At 38.5% G+C, this 14181-nt stretch overlaps 1 protein-coding gene across 6 annotated transcripts in view; it reads right to left on the reverse strand.

Annotated features, from left to right (window-relative positions):
* The window catches only part of AK9 (adenylate kinase 9), a 118376-nt gene that overhangs the window by 76358 nt on the left and 27837 nt on the right, over nt 1–14181 (reverse strand). For all 6 annotated transcript variants that reach the window (XM_047733716.1, XM_047733718.1, XM_047733717.1 and 3 more), the window contains exons 11-15: nt 8177–8316; nt 7916–8096; nt 3722–3866; nt 1420–1530; nt 1224–1319 (exon numbers count right to left, since the gene is read on the reverse strand). In XM_047733716.1, coding sequence (XP_047589672.1) covers nt 1224–1319; nt 1420–1530; nt 3722–3866; nt 7916–8096; nt 8177–8316 — 673 coding nt within the window. The remainder of the gene's footprint in view (nt 1–1223; nt 1320–1419; nt 1531–3721; nt 3867–7915; nt 8097–8176; nt 8317–14181) is intronic.

A 14181-nucleotide genomic window follows, 5' to 3' on the forward strand; every position in this document is an offset into this window, starting at 1 on the left:
TGCATTTAAACACTAAATGCCAAGAGGTCGGACCGATAGAAAAAAAAGAATATAAGTATGTATTAAATCTCAGGTTGAGGAAGACTTGGTAAGATCTGAAAGTAAATGGAAGAAATCAATAAAGTGAAAGTAATGATTTGACTACAAAACTATGAAAAAGTCCCTCTACTTCAAAAACAGCAAAGTGACTTAAAAGGCAAATGACCCAATGTGGAAAAAATATATACAAAATAAGGGACTAATACAGAAAAATTTTTTAGAAACATATAACCAATAGAACAATTTAGAAAAATGAGCAAAAGACAAAAATGATCACCTCAGAAAAGAAGAAATATAAATGATTAATAAATATTAGAATATTAAATTTCAGAAATCATGAAATAAAAATTGTGGAAATTATATTTTAAAAGAAAATATGCCAAGGGAACAATAACACATATTTTGTATATTACTGAGAAAAACAAAATTTGGAATAACTTTTATGCAAAGCAATTTGACTCTGTCTATAACTTCATGCCTATTAAACTAGTAAAAAAAATCTGAAAAATAAGTTTACACCATAGGAACTACTTAAAATTATTGCATATGAACAGGGAAAGAGAGCAATAATTTAAAATGAGGATTAAAATATTTTGTAATTGGGACGCCTGGGTGGCTCAGTTGGTTAAGCAGCTGCCTTCGGCTCAGGTCATGATCCCGGCGTCCTGGGATCGAGTCCCACATCGGGCTCCTTGCTTGGCGGGGAGCCTACTTCTCCCTCTGCCTCTGCCTGCCATTCTGTCTGTCTGTGCTCGCTCGCTCTCCTCTCTCTCTGACAAATAAATAAAATCTTAAAAAAAAATTTTTTTGTAATGAAGTAATATAATTAAATGTTGTATTATAAATCAAAAAAGGTAAAAATAGTTTACATTGTATGCTCTCAAGCACTGAATGGTAACATTTCACAGCTCAAACTCTAGGTTTGTGATGTTCTGATTCCAGTACATTAGACAGATTTTAAGAAAGAATTTATTATCTTATTAGTTTTTTCTTCATTCTAATAAATCTATTTCTGTTCTATAGTAATTCAGTTCAAATCCGTAAGAGAAAAGCTGTTTTTCAACCTAAATGTCCAATTTGGGGGATGATTTTACGTTTCAACATACACATGAAAAAAAACAAGAAATAAATGGAATAAGATCCATAAACATGGCATGAACCATACATTCTGTTATCGTCTTTACCGGTCTTAGAGGATTGATCATCGAGGACATTTTCTGAACTCTTTTTGTCTTCCTTGTCTTCTAAAGAGCCATCTTTTGGGGGTTCATGAGTGAACGCTGCATGAAAGAATAATATGCTTTATCAGTTAATCTGTTTAGATCAGAAAGGATTTGGCCAAGAACATCAGCAATGTATTTTTTTTTTTTTTTTTACCACCTTCATCAAATGAAGACTGTGACTCTTCTAAGCTCTTAAAGGCATCAGATGGGAACTTGTCATATTCTTTCTTTTCAAATTCTCTTTCAAGTATTCTTAAAGTTGACTGTGCTAAAAGAGAGTAAGGGGCTGTGTTAGCAAAATAGATTTGGGGGTAGGAAGACAGGGGTAGAGATTAAGTCTTCTGCTCTAAAGAGACTTGAGTGTGAGTTCTGACCCAGGTAGTGTGGCTTTGGCAAATCATTTGATCTCTCAGTTTCAGTTTCTACTGGGCAAAATGAGGAGATCAAGCCAAAAGCATTGTTGTAAGGATTAAATGAGAAAATAGACTCAAACACTAAGAAAATGCTTAGCACGCAGGAAGCCTAATGTGTGTTATCTACCATCCTCTGTATTATAGAATTTTCTATGTTAAAAAACCTCAGTAATCTTCACTGACAAATTTTTCTTAAAAATATATTTGGGAGTACCATGAGAGACTATGGACTCTGAAAAACAACCTGAGGGTCTTGAAGGGGTGGGGGGTGGGAGGTTGGGGGAACAAGGTGGTGGGTATTAGGGAGGGCACGTATTGCAGGGAGCACTGGGTGTGGTGCAAAAACAATGAATACTGTTACGCTGAAAAGAAATTAAAAAAAAAAAACCCAAAAATATATATTTGGGAGTGAAATTGCAAAGCTAGCAAATTAGTGAAACCAGCATGAAAATTCCAATTAAAAAAACTTTAAGAATCCTACTGTCAGATTTATTCTAAATCTGAATTCTAAATTATAGAATTTGAAAAAGAAAAAGAGACTTTTAAGTTTGCAGTGTATGAGAAAGGTCATCTATTTCTATGTTCTGGTGGGAGAAAGCAATTTGTGGAAAAATCTAAAATATATGATTTCATGCCATAATTTGATATGAAAGGAATCACTACAAACTCCAAGAAACACCATCAATCACTGTTCTTCCTCCTGGAGCCCAGCTAGTTCCTTCTTGATCCAGGTTTCAGTTAAATGTTCTCTTTTCAGAAAGGTCTTCCCTGCTCATCCTAACACTCCTGCACCCCTGCCCCAGTCACTGCCTAACCCAGTACCATATTATATTTTTCTATCTGTTCACTTACCACCCTCCCCTCATTAAAATGTAACAACCACAAAGACAGGAGTTTCATGTGTCTGGTTCACCTCTGTAGCCCAGTGCCTAGAATCATGTCTAACACAGAATACTAGGTTGAATGAATTAATGAATTCATTTTGTCCAGCCTTAAATAAGTTAAATAAAAAGCCATCTTATTAGTCCTCCCCAAGTTTCTCGAGCTTTAGTTTGTGAATTTTCCGTGAGTATTTAGTAAACTTTCAGTTTTCATTCTGAAGATAATATACTAAAAACAAATTCATTCTGGATCATCTAGATGATCATTTGTATGGCATGTGATTTTTTTTTTTATTATTATGTTCAATTAGCCAACATATGGTACCTTGTTAATTTTTGATGTAGTATTCAAGGATTCATTAGTTATGTATCATTCATTAGTTGCATATAACTCGTGCCCTCCTTTATACCCATCACCTGGTTATCCCATCCCTCTGCCCCCCTCCCTTCTGTAACCCTCAGTTTGTTTCCCGGAGTCCAGAGCCTCTCATGGTTTGTCTCCCTCTCTGATTTCTCCCCATTCAGTTTTCCCTCTCTTCCCCTATGGTCCTCCACACTATTCCTAATTTTTTAAAAAAGATTTTATTTATTTGAGAGAGTGAACGTGCACGAGTGGTGAGAGGAGCAGAGGGGGTGGGAGAAGCAAACTGAGCAGGGAACCAGGAAGCAGGGCTCAATCCTAGGAGCCAGGACCATGACTTAGCCAAAGACAGACACTTAATCAACTGAGCCACCCAGGCACCCTAAGGATGGCATGTAATTTTAATGTTGGTCTTTTTGCTATTGCTTTTGTAATCCCTTGGGCACCATGTTGGACTTTTTTTTTTACTTGTTTATAGGCTGCTGAGAAAGAAGAGACAGATTTATTAGGCAAATAACCCATTCTATCCTAGCAAAAGCTTAACATTGTCATGTCGGAAGATCATTTCCTTGCTATTTAATAGTTTCAAGCACAGAAAATGATAGAAGCTTCCCAATTTATATAAAAAGTTTTCCTCATCTGTCAAGTTACAGAATTGTGTTATCACTGAAGCTTCTTCCAGTTTCACTGCCTTATGACTGTTTTGAACACTGTGTTTGCAAGCACAGCAAGTCCCAGCCCTCGGGCACACAGGCTGAATTGCTGACCTCCGCTTAGAACACACATGCGACAGAGGTGGTTCACCTTGTTTTTTAGCTTGTAGTTTAATGAATAACCGCTCTCTTACAGCTTTAATGGCTGTTTCAGTGGCCTCCGCTATTGTATCTTTCACTAATGTTTCAAGGGCTTTATCAAAACGTGGTTGAACAAACGTGGCGTAGTCAATTACCTGCAAAGAATATTTGAGAAAACCAAAAGAAGCACAAATCACTGTGAATATTAACACATTGTTCAACTATATCTATTTCTAGATCTATACTTATCTACCTCGAAGATCTTAATGTCACTTGAGATGTATTATTTTCAGAATTCAGTGATTTTTGAGTACATGCTTTCACAGAAATTCAGTCATACTTTTCATGTAGTATGATATACTTATATATATATCATGTAATAAATATTCAAGTTACACATAATTTTTAAAAAATCTATTTTACATGTGTAACTTACAATAAGAGGCATCTATTTTAAGTATACAGTTTGATGAGTTTTGACAAATATATATACACATAACAACAGCTATACTCAATATATAGAACATTTACTTTTTATTATTTTTTAAAAGATTTTATTTATTTATATGACAGTGAGAGACACAGCAAGATAGGGAACACAAGCATCAGGAAAGGGAGAAGGAGAAGCTGGCTTCCCACTGAGCAGGGAGCCCGATGCGAGGCTCAATCCCAGGACCCCAGGATCATGACCTGAGCCAAAGGCAGAGGCTTAACCATCTGAGCCACCCAGGCACCCCAAGATATAGAACATTTATATCACCTAAAAAAAGTTCCCTTATTCTTCTTTATAGTCAGTTCCTGGCCTCTGGCTATCACTTTGTTTTTTGTCACTATGTATTAGGTTTTTTGTCACTATATATTAGTTTTTTTGTCACTATATATTAGTTTTGCCTTTTCTAGAATTTCGTAGAAATTCTAGAATTTATATGAAATAAATTTATTTATTTATTTATTTATTATTTATTTCATATAAATTCTAGAATTTCTAGAATTTTGTATAAATGGAATCACAGAGTATGTAATCTTTTCCAAGCTTTTCCCCCTTAGCACAATGTTTTTGAGATTCATCAGTGTAACTGTATACACCAGTAATCTGTTCCTTTCTATTACTGAATAGTATCACTGTGTAACTATGCCACGGGTGGTGATGGTGGTATTCTTTTTAATCCATTTATCTTTGATGGGCATTTGGGCTTTTCCAATTCGGGGCTGTTATAAATAAACTAGTAATGAACATTTCCGAGGAAGTCTTTTTGTGGACATATGTTTTTATTTCTCTTGGACAAATACCTAGATGTGGAATTACTGGATCATACAGTAAGTGTATATTTGATTTCATAATAAGCCATTCCACTGTTTCCAAAGTGGTTGAGCTATTTTACATTCCTAGCAGCAATTATGGAAATTGCAGTTAACTCCACATCTTCAACAACACTTGTTTCTCTGATTCTTTCAAATTTTAGCCACTCTAGTGGGTGTTAAGAAGTATCTCACTGAAGTTTAAATTCATATTCCTCTAATCACGAATAAATGTGAGCTTCTTTCATGTGGTATTGGTCTCTCACTTACCTTCTGTTTTAATCATATGTTCAACTTCTGCCCATTTAAAAAACTGGATTAGAATTCTATATGTATTATGAAAGTCCATTGTAAGGTAGATAATATATTTCATACTGAATATTAAGATCTTAGAAGTAGATTTCTATATGAAATCTTAGATTTCATATAGGAATTTCAAGTATAGAAATTTCATATAGAAATTTCACATAGAAATTTTAAATAAGATTTTAAGATCTTAGAAGTAGATTTCTATATATTCTATATATAGATATATTTATATACCTATAAACTTTAAAGTTTAAATAATATTCCCATCCTTCTAGGTTCCACTTTGCTTTTCCCTCAATATGATTGTATTACTTTATTCCATGCCAAAATATATATATGCACATCATCATTTTTTAATGGATATACAGCATTATATTAGACGAACATACTAAACTTTATTTAACTAAAATGCTAATAATGTATACTAAGGTATACATGTTTTTGCTATTATAAACTAGGCTATGATAAACATGGTTATGTATATATCTTTTATAGTTTCTTTAGGAAAAATTTATAAAATAAAATTGACAGTTCAAAGGATATGTATGGACTTCAGGCTCTTACATAGTTCTAATTGTGATCCTTAATGGTTATACTCTCACCAGCAGTGTAGGAAAATGTATTTCTCCCCATCCTAGCTACACATCAGTATTGGGTGTTAATAGTGATCTTTGAACTCCAACGGTGAGATTGACATGGCATCTCTCCAGTTTTTTTGGCACCTCTCTGGTTATCAGGGAGGTGATAACCCTTTTCTCATGCTTAGTGGCTACTCTATTGTAGCTATTATTTTGTGAATTGCTTATTTGCTATTTTTTCCATTGGGGGTTCATCTGCATATTGATTCATAAGAGCTCTTTATATTTTAAAATTATAATTCTTTAGTCTGACACATACTGTAATATAATATGAAATGACAAACCACAGAGTGGTAGAAAATATTCATAAAGCTTATTATCAAAAAAGAACTTGTATATAGACAATATAAGGAATTCCTACCAATAACATGAAAAAAATTTTCAAATGGGCAACAAACTTGAACAAACACTTTAAAAAGAGAGTATCTGAATGGCCAGTAAACAAAAGAAAACATGTTTAACCTCGTTATTTTCAGGGAAGTACAAATTAAAACCACAGTGAGATACATCTACTAGAATGGCTTAAATTGTAAAGACTGACCATAATGAAAGTTGGCAGGAATGTGGACTAACAGAGCTCTCCCACACTGCTGATAGAGTTATAAAATTGATAGAATTAGTTTGGAAAACAGTTAAGCATTATCTACACATGTTGAATGTACGCACTGTCCATGTCCTAGGAATTTTACTGCTAGATATTATCTCCATAATATATAAAGATATCAAGTGTGCCCCAGGAAACAGGTGCAAGAATGTTTATAGCAATATTATTCATAATACCCAGACTCAAACTGGAATCAACCCAGGTTTCATAAACACTCCAATGGATGAACAAATTATAGTATAAAAAAAAAGCATGAACGGTAGCTATATGCAGTAACATGTATAAATAACATCCATAAATACCACAATCATAATGTGAAATGAAAAAAAGCCAGGCATAAAGAACATAAGTTGTTTAAGTCTAGAAAGTTCAGAAAGTGTGAAAACTAACCTGTGGCATTCAGATGTACACTCACATGATAAAACCACAAAAGAACAGGAGTGAATGCCATAAAAAGTTCAGGGCAGCAGTTACCCTTGTCGAAGGGGTAAGAGGACTGATAATGGGAGAAGACATGAGGGGGCTTCCAGGGTGGTGACCGTTATTTGACCTGGGTGGTGGTTATCTGGGGGTTTGTTTTGTGACAATTCACTGAGCTTCACTTTTCTGTTTGTCATATTTTACAATAAAAAATTAAAAGCAAATAGAAGAAGTTACCCCTCTGTTCAAAGGAATAGCACTTGAAATCAGTTCACACCCTTCCCAGGGCTGCACTGCTCTGATGATGCCTTCGGCCCCATCATCTTCCGCCTTCCCCTTCTTGCTCTCCGCTTCAGCACTCTGGCCTTAGCAGAATTCGCTCCATTCCAATCCCTCACGAACTCCATGGGCTCAATCTTCTAGTCATATCCCCAGTCTGCCTGCTTCTCACCATTTCTCCTGCTGTCATTCTCGTCTAAACTAAAAATAACTTCTCTTGACTTTACTCAGCATGGAGAACAGGATCCACGAGGAGAGAGGCCAAGGAACTGACAGACCAGGGTATGTGTCATCAAAGAGGGGCGTCTTTGCAGGTAATAAGAACGAAGATAGGAGTGACTGTGTGGGGAGAGGGACCCAGAGCTAGGAGGACCCAGGAAATAGGAGATGAAGGAAACCAAAACAGGTCATGGTTGGCACAGTCTGTGTGACATTAATGGTCGAGTCTGGGGGCTGTTGGGAAGCAGGGAGAGACTATGGTCTTGGCAGCCACAACAAGCAGCCAGGAAGAGGTCTTCCCCACTCCTGGCCCAGTGGGACAATTACCCAACTGACAGTGCAAAATTAAGAAAACAGAGCAATCCTGTGAATCCCAGAGTCCTACAAATTTTAATCAGGTATAGATAGGTAGCTAGCTAGCTGGGTAAGTAGTTACCTTTCCTTTGTAATTTTCTGCAAGCAGATGGCAAAGCGTTGTTTTCCCTGATGACTGAGGCCCAAATATGAACACTTTGAATGGTGGTGCCGGCATAGGTGGAAGAAGATAGGGACGTGGGTTCAATAAGAATGTTTTTAATGCTTCTTCTGATGAAAGACAGTATATTTTACCTAGGAAACTTAAAATAGGCCATAATCACAAACAATTGAAAAGAAGTATGGGCAGGTTTTAAAATTAAGTTTTGAAAATCTTACTTACCTCACAGAAAAATCTGGCAATCCCGGAAAAATGTTACCTTCTTTTAGAGTCACAGGACATGTACGTCCCCACCGGCTTCTCTGCCATCTGTATCTTGGTGCGATAAGTTTATAAGATGCAAGAGTACGGAAGAGCTCATCCTATTGGTAACAAATACGACACTAAAAATGTGGGCATAGTTTTGCTAAAATTAACAGTATTAAGTATTTCCTTTCTTATTTGATGGTGCCTTACTGTTAAAGAGATAATTTGGAAAGCAAATTTTGGCTTTTTTCTTAATTGCAACCATTCTGGGTGGCTGAGTTGATTAAGCATCTGCCTTTGGCTCTCACCACCTTATCACGAGTCACGATCCCAGGGTCCTGGGATCGAGTTCGTCATTGGGCTCCCTGCTCAGTGGGGAGCCTGCTTCTCCCTCTGCCTGCTGCTCCCCGCTGCTTGTGCTCTCTCTCTCTGTCAAATAAATAAATAAAATCTTTTTTTTTTAAAGATTTTATTTATTTATTTGACAGAGAGAGATCACAAGTAGACGGAGAGGCAGGCAGAGAGAGAGAGGGAAGCAGGCTCCCTGCTGAGCAGAGAGCCCGATGCGGGACTCGATCCCAGGACCCTGAGATCATGACCTGAGCCGAAGGCAGCGGCTTAACCCACTGAGCCACCCAGGCGCCCCAATAAATAAAATCTTTAAAAAAAAATTGCAACCACTCTGTACTTGCCCCAAATTTAGTAAGACAAATAGTTTTCTGTTTCTAAGACCTTGTTTTAAATTTTACCAAGCATTTTCTATTATAAGGTAGAATGAACATATGGTAGGTAGATAGAGTGTTTTTTTAATTCTCTTTTTTTGTTATCTGATTTGGAAAAATTCTTTTTTTTTTTTTAAAGATTTTATTTATTTATTTGACAGAGAGAGATCACAAGTAGGTAGAGAGGCAGGCAGAGAAGGGGGAAGCAGGCTTCCCGCTGAGCAGAGAGAGCCCGACTCGGGGCTCGATTCCAGGGTCCTAGGACCATGACCTGAGCCAAAGGCAGAGGCTTTAACCCACTGAGCCACCCAGGTGCCCCAGATTTGGAAAAATTCTTATTGAAAAGGTTTGGGGTGCTTGGATGGCTCAGTGGGTTAAGCGTCCAACTCTTGATTTCAGCTCAGGTCATGATCTTAGGGTCGTGAGATAGTGAAGATTCTCTCTGCTTAAGGTTCTCTCTCTCCTTCTTCCTCTGCTCCCACCCCCACGTGTATGCTCATACATGCTCTCCCTCTCTAATAGAAAAAAGAGAAAGAAAAAAGAAAAAGTTTGAAAATGTACCAGATTCTTAGCTAATCTAAGTTATTAAATAGCACGATAATATACAGATGGCTTTTTTTCTTGCATCTACTTAGCTCTTTTGTTCTTCTTAAAATATAAAGTCTTCCTCAGCAGTCCTCTGTTGGTGACCTCCAGAGATGTTAAGAACCACTTTTAGAGATTGCAGATTGTTGAGCAGGGGGTGAGAGAAATGGGGAGAGAGGGCATGGTGGGCAACTGCTGGGGGAAAAGGGGCCAGGCTGGCTCTCTCTGGCCTTCAGATGTAGATCTCACATGTATCTGCTGGCTCCAGAACCAACTGTGGATGACAGATGAGAATGGGAGCTACGGTCTTGTCTGGACCACTGTTGCATCAGAGAGCAAAGACCATGCACGCTGCAAGGATGCGGCATGAATGTCTGAACTGAAGGCTGAAAGAAGTCGCTTAATGTTCAGGAAACTGTCGATGCTTAGGGGAGTTGCGTGAGACAGAGAAGCCCCTCTGTGGGCCACACTGGGCTACCACCCTTCTCCATGGAGTCTACAATGTACTAGGGACTGAAATGGAACTAGTTAAGTCAGGAAGCCATCATTTTTTCCTCATCATCCTTATTTCTTGTCCAATCTTGGGAAAAGTGTTTGACTAGCAGACAGTGGGCATTCTTGCAAAGGAAACATGTTTAAATGGCAAACCATGCTCCTCTCTTGACCTCAAGCCCCTGAGGCCACATATCTAGTAGGTGCTGAGGGGTGATGAGGAACAGACCTTTCCAGTGAGTTTGATACTACAGTCTAAAGGAGCTCAGGACTGCCTCTGGCTAAACAAGGCAGACTGAACACATGTATTTGTATTTGCTGCTTTCCCAAAACTTCACAGAAATGACAGCAGAGAATGCAAAAAGGAATGACCTCACAAGAACACAGAATGGGAGAGGACACCAGAGGAGCTGACAGCTGACCAGCACGGCTACACATTTTCATAAGCTAGAAGGCAGATAGGTGGTGGAAACGGACTTAAATTGGAGAAAAGCGAGGGCTCAGTGTCTGTGGTGGCAGGGATAGGTGTGAGATGGGCTGGGGAAGAGAAACAAGTTGATTCACTCTGCAAAATCCTAGAGGGATTTGGGACCTGTTGACATCAGGTACCTCTGAAGGGGGTGACAGCAAAAAACCGGGGGATTGGTTGAAAATGGCAAGAGCTACTCCCCATTTTCCTCAGCCAGCCAACTTTCCCTCAATCCTCCCACCACTTCTCCTTTCATCAGAAAACTGGAGGCTTACCTTCTGGAGAGACTGAGACTGACCCAGAGGATCTTGTGAGAGGGATACAGCCAGGCAGGAGAAAGCTGGCAGCTACAACCACTACACTCAAGCTCTCTTTCCAGTTAAGCCTCTTGCTGAAGAACTTCTGGACCCTTCCATGATGCAGTAACTAAATAGTTAATGCCCAGCGCAAAGGAGATTCTTCAGCTCTACTGCCACCTCTGTCACAGTTGGGTGAAAGTCCCTGCCTTCCATCAGCTAAGTCACCAGGCCCAGTACAAAATGGAAATGCTGGGCCCTTGTTCTAAAGCTATAAAAAATTTCATTAAATGAACAGTGGGGCTCTTCTAAGGATGGGATCCTGCGTGACTGCATGGGTTGCTAACCCACAAAGCCAGTCTTACCCAGCAATACAGCTCTCAGATATTCTGAATATTACCTTGGTTCTGGAAACTTCACAAGCATCATCTCAGATAATCCTTACAATAACCCTATGTGGTAGAGGTTATCATCTCCTTAAAATTTTTTTTTAAAGATTTACTTGTTAGAGAGAAAGAGCACAAGGAGGCAGAGCAGCAGGTAGAGGGAGAAGCGGGCTTCCCAATGAGAAAGGAGCCCAATGTGGGGCTCAATCCCAGGACCCTGGGATCATAACCTGAGCGGAAGGCAGACGCTTAACCGACTTAGCTGCTCAGGCGTCCCTACCATCCCCTTTTTAATGACTGAATAAAGGGAAAGCTACAGATCTGGTAGGCTTTATATCTGTCTGATTTGAAAATCAATGCTGTTTACCATCTGCTGTGCTGGGTGCCAACCTGACACTGTCCTTCCTCCCACTACACTCCCCCCATCCCTCACCCACATAGCTCCCCACTGTCCAGCAACAACTCATTAGATGTTACAGGGTTCACTCTTCATGAGGAAGTTTGAATTCACAATGAGGTCTTTGTGTCTCTCTCACCCCTTTAAACCTGTGGTTCCCATCCCTGGTTGCACAGTAGAATCTGCAAGGAGGTTTTGGGTTTTGTTTTTTTAATTGTGGTACAATATACATGACATGATATTTATCATTTTAACTATCTTTAAGTGTACAATTCAGCAGCTTGAAGTACATTCACAGTGTTGTGACCATCACCACTATTCATTTCCAGAACTTTTTCATTAACCCAAAGAGAAGCTCTACACCCATTGAACAATAACTCCCCATTCCACTCTTCCTCATGTAGGTAGAATCATATTTGTTTTTTTGTGTCTGGCTTGCATCACTTGGCATGTTTCCAAATTCCATCCATAGTTTAGCATGTGTCAGAATTTCATTCTTTAAGGCTGAGCAACATTTCAGTGTGTGTGTGTGTGTGTGTGTGTGTGTGTGTACACATATATGTATATATATCACTGTTATTCATTCATCCTTTGATGGACGTTTGGGTTAATTTTACCTTCTGACTGTTGTGAATTAAGTGGCTATGAACATAGGTGTACAAGTTTCTGTTTGAGTCCCTGCTTTCAGTTTGTTTGGGTATATACCTAGGAGTGGAATGCTAGGTCTTATGGTGAAGTCTGTGTTTAACATTTTGAGGAACCACCAAACTGTTTCACATAGTGCTACGTCATTTTATCCATCAATGATGCACAAATATTCTAGTTTCTCTCCATCCTTGACAACACTTATTCTCTGTTTTTGGGATAATAGCCATCCTAATAGGTATATAGTAGTATTTCACTATAGTTTAGATTTGCATTTCCCTAAAACTAGTTATGTTAAATATCTTTTCATGTGTTTATCAGCCATTTGTAAATCTTTGGAGATATGTCTACTTAGGTCTTTGTGCATTTTTGAATTGGGTTGTTTTATTATTGTTGAGTTGTAGGTGTTCTTTATATGTTCTGGATATTAATCTCTTATCAGATACATGATTCACAAATATCATTTCCCATTCTGTGGGTTATCTTTTCACTCCATTGACAGTGTCCTTTGATGAACAAATATTTTTCATTTTGATGGAGGCCAATTCATCTATTTTTTTTGTTGCCTCTACCTTTGATACAGTTCCTGTATTTCAAAGAACTTTAGACAGATGTCTTTTAGCTAAAGGTAGGTGATTTTTAGAAAACCAATGTAATGGGAAAGTTTAAAGCAATGATTCCTGGCCCTGACAGTATCATCTAGGAAGCTCTTTAAATATATTAATGTCCAGATCAGTTAAAACAGAATCTGGAATAGGACTGTGGCATTAATTAGAACAGGATATCAAAGTTTTATCAAAGTTTGATCAAGGTTGATCAATCAGGTTCCCTTGGTGTCCCAAACTTTATTTATTTTTTAAAGATTTTATTTACTTATGAGAGAGACAGAGAGAGAGAGAGAGAGAGAGAAAGAGCAAGTGTGTGTGGAGGGGGGAGGGCAAAGGAAAAGGGAGAAGCAGGCTTCCCACTGAGCAGGGAGCCCAATGTGGGGCTTGATCCCAGGACCCCGAAATCATGACTCGAGCAGAAGGCAGAGGCTTAACTGACTGAGCCACCCAGATTCCCCTCAGTGTCCCAAACTTTAAAGTAGGGGTTCTTAAACTTAAGTGGGTATAGGAATCCTCTAAAGATCTTGTAAAAAATACATTTCTAGTCCCAACTCCAGACATTCTAGTTCAATCAATCTGGAATCTGAGCCTAAGGAATCTGTATTTGTAGGACGCTTCTTAGGTGATTCTTTTGGAGATGATCTGAGTTGTCAGGGAGAAATACTGCTTAAGGGTTATGAATAATGACCCCAGTATACACAGTCATAACTTCTGCCCTTTCATGAAAAACAGGGAAGTCATCTTTAGTCCTCTATATTATGAATTATAACCTTAGGCCTATGTATACAACATTTTTTTTTTAAAGTAGCTTCTATGCCCTGTGTGGGGCTTGAACTCATGGCCCTGAGATCAAGAGTCACATGTTCTACTGACTGAACCACCAGATACCCCACATAAAATAATTTCTAAGGACAAATTTTCTACCTGGGAAATTCCCCCAGGTTTTATGGATACTTTAAATTTTTCCTCTGATGATGACCTAGACGAGGAGGCTTAGCACAGAGACTCTAATCAGGCCCACCTTTCTTCCTCTTTAGCACTAGACAACTGAAGTCCCAGAACATACTGCAACTGTGCTTAAGACGTAAGGATGACCCAGTCCAGGATCACAAAGTAACTTCTTCCTTCAAAGATTATTTTATTTGAATTATGGTATCTATTTATGATTCTTGTATTTGTTGTTCAATTTCTATTCATAGAGGTGAAACCAAACTTGTCAGAGTGGATCACATCCTCCAATTAAAGGCCTGAGAATAGGGGGGTCTGAGTGGATCAGTCAGGTAGGCATCTGACTCTTGGTTTCAGCTCAGGTCAGGATCTCATGGGTGGTAGGATGGAGTCCTGTGAGGGGCTTCACGCTCAGCGGGGAGTCTGCTTGAAG

This window comes from Lutra lutra, chromosome 6 (assembly GCF_902655055.1).
Source record: "Lutra lutra chromosome 6, mLutLut1.2, whole genome shotgun sequence".
Classification (NCBI taxonomy): domain Eukaryota; kingdom Metazoa; phylum Chordata; class Mammalia; order Carnivora; family Mustelidae; genus Lutra; species Lutra lutra.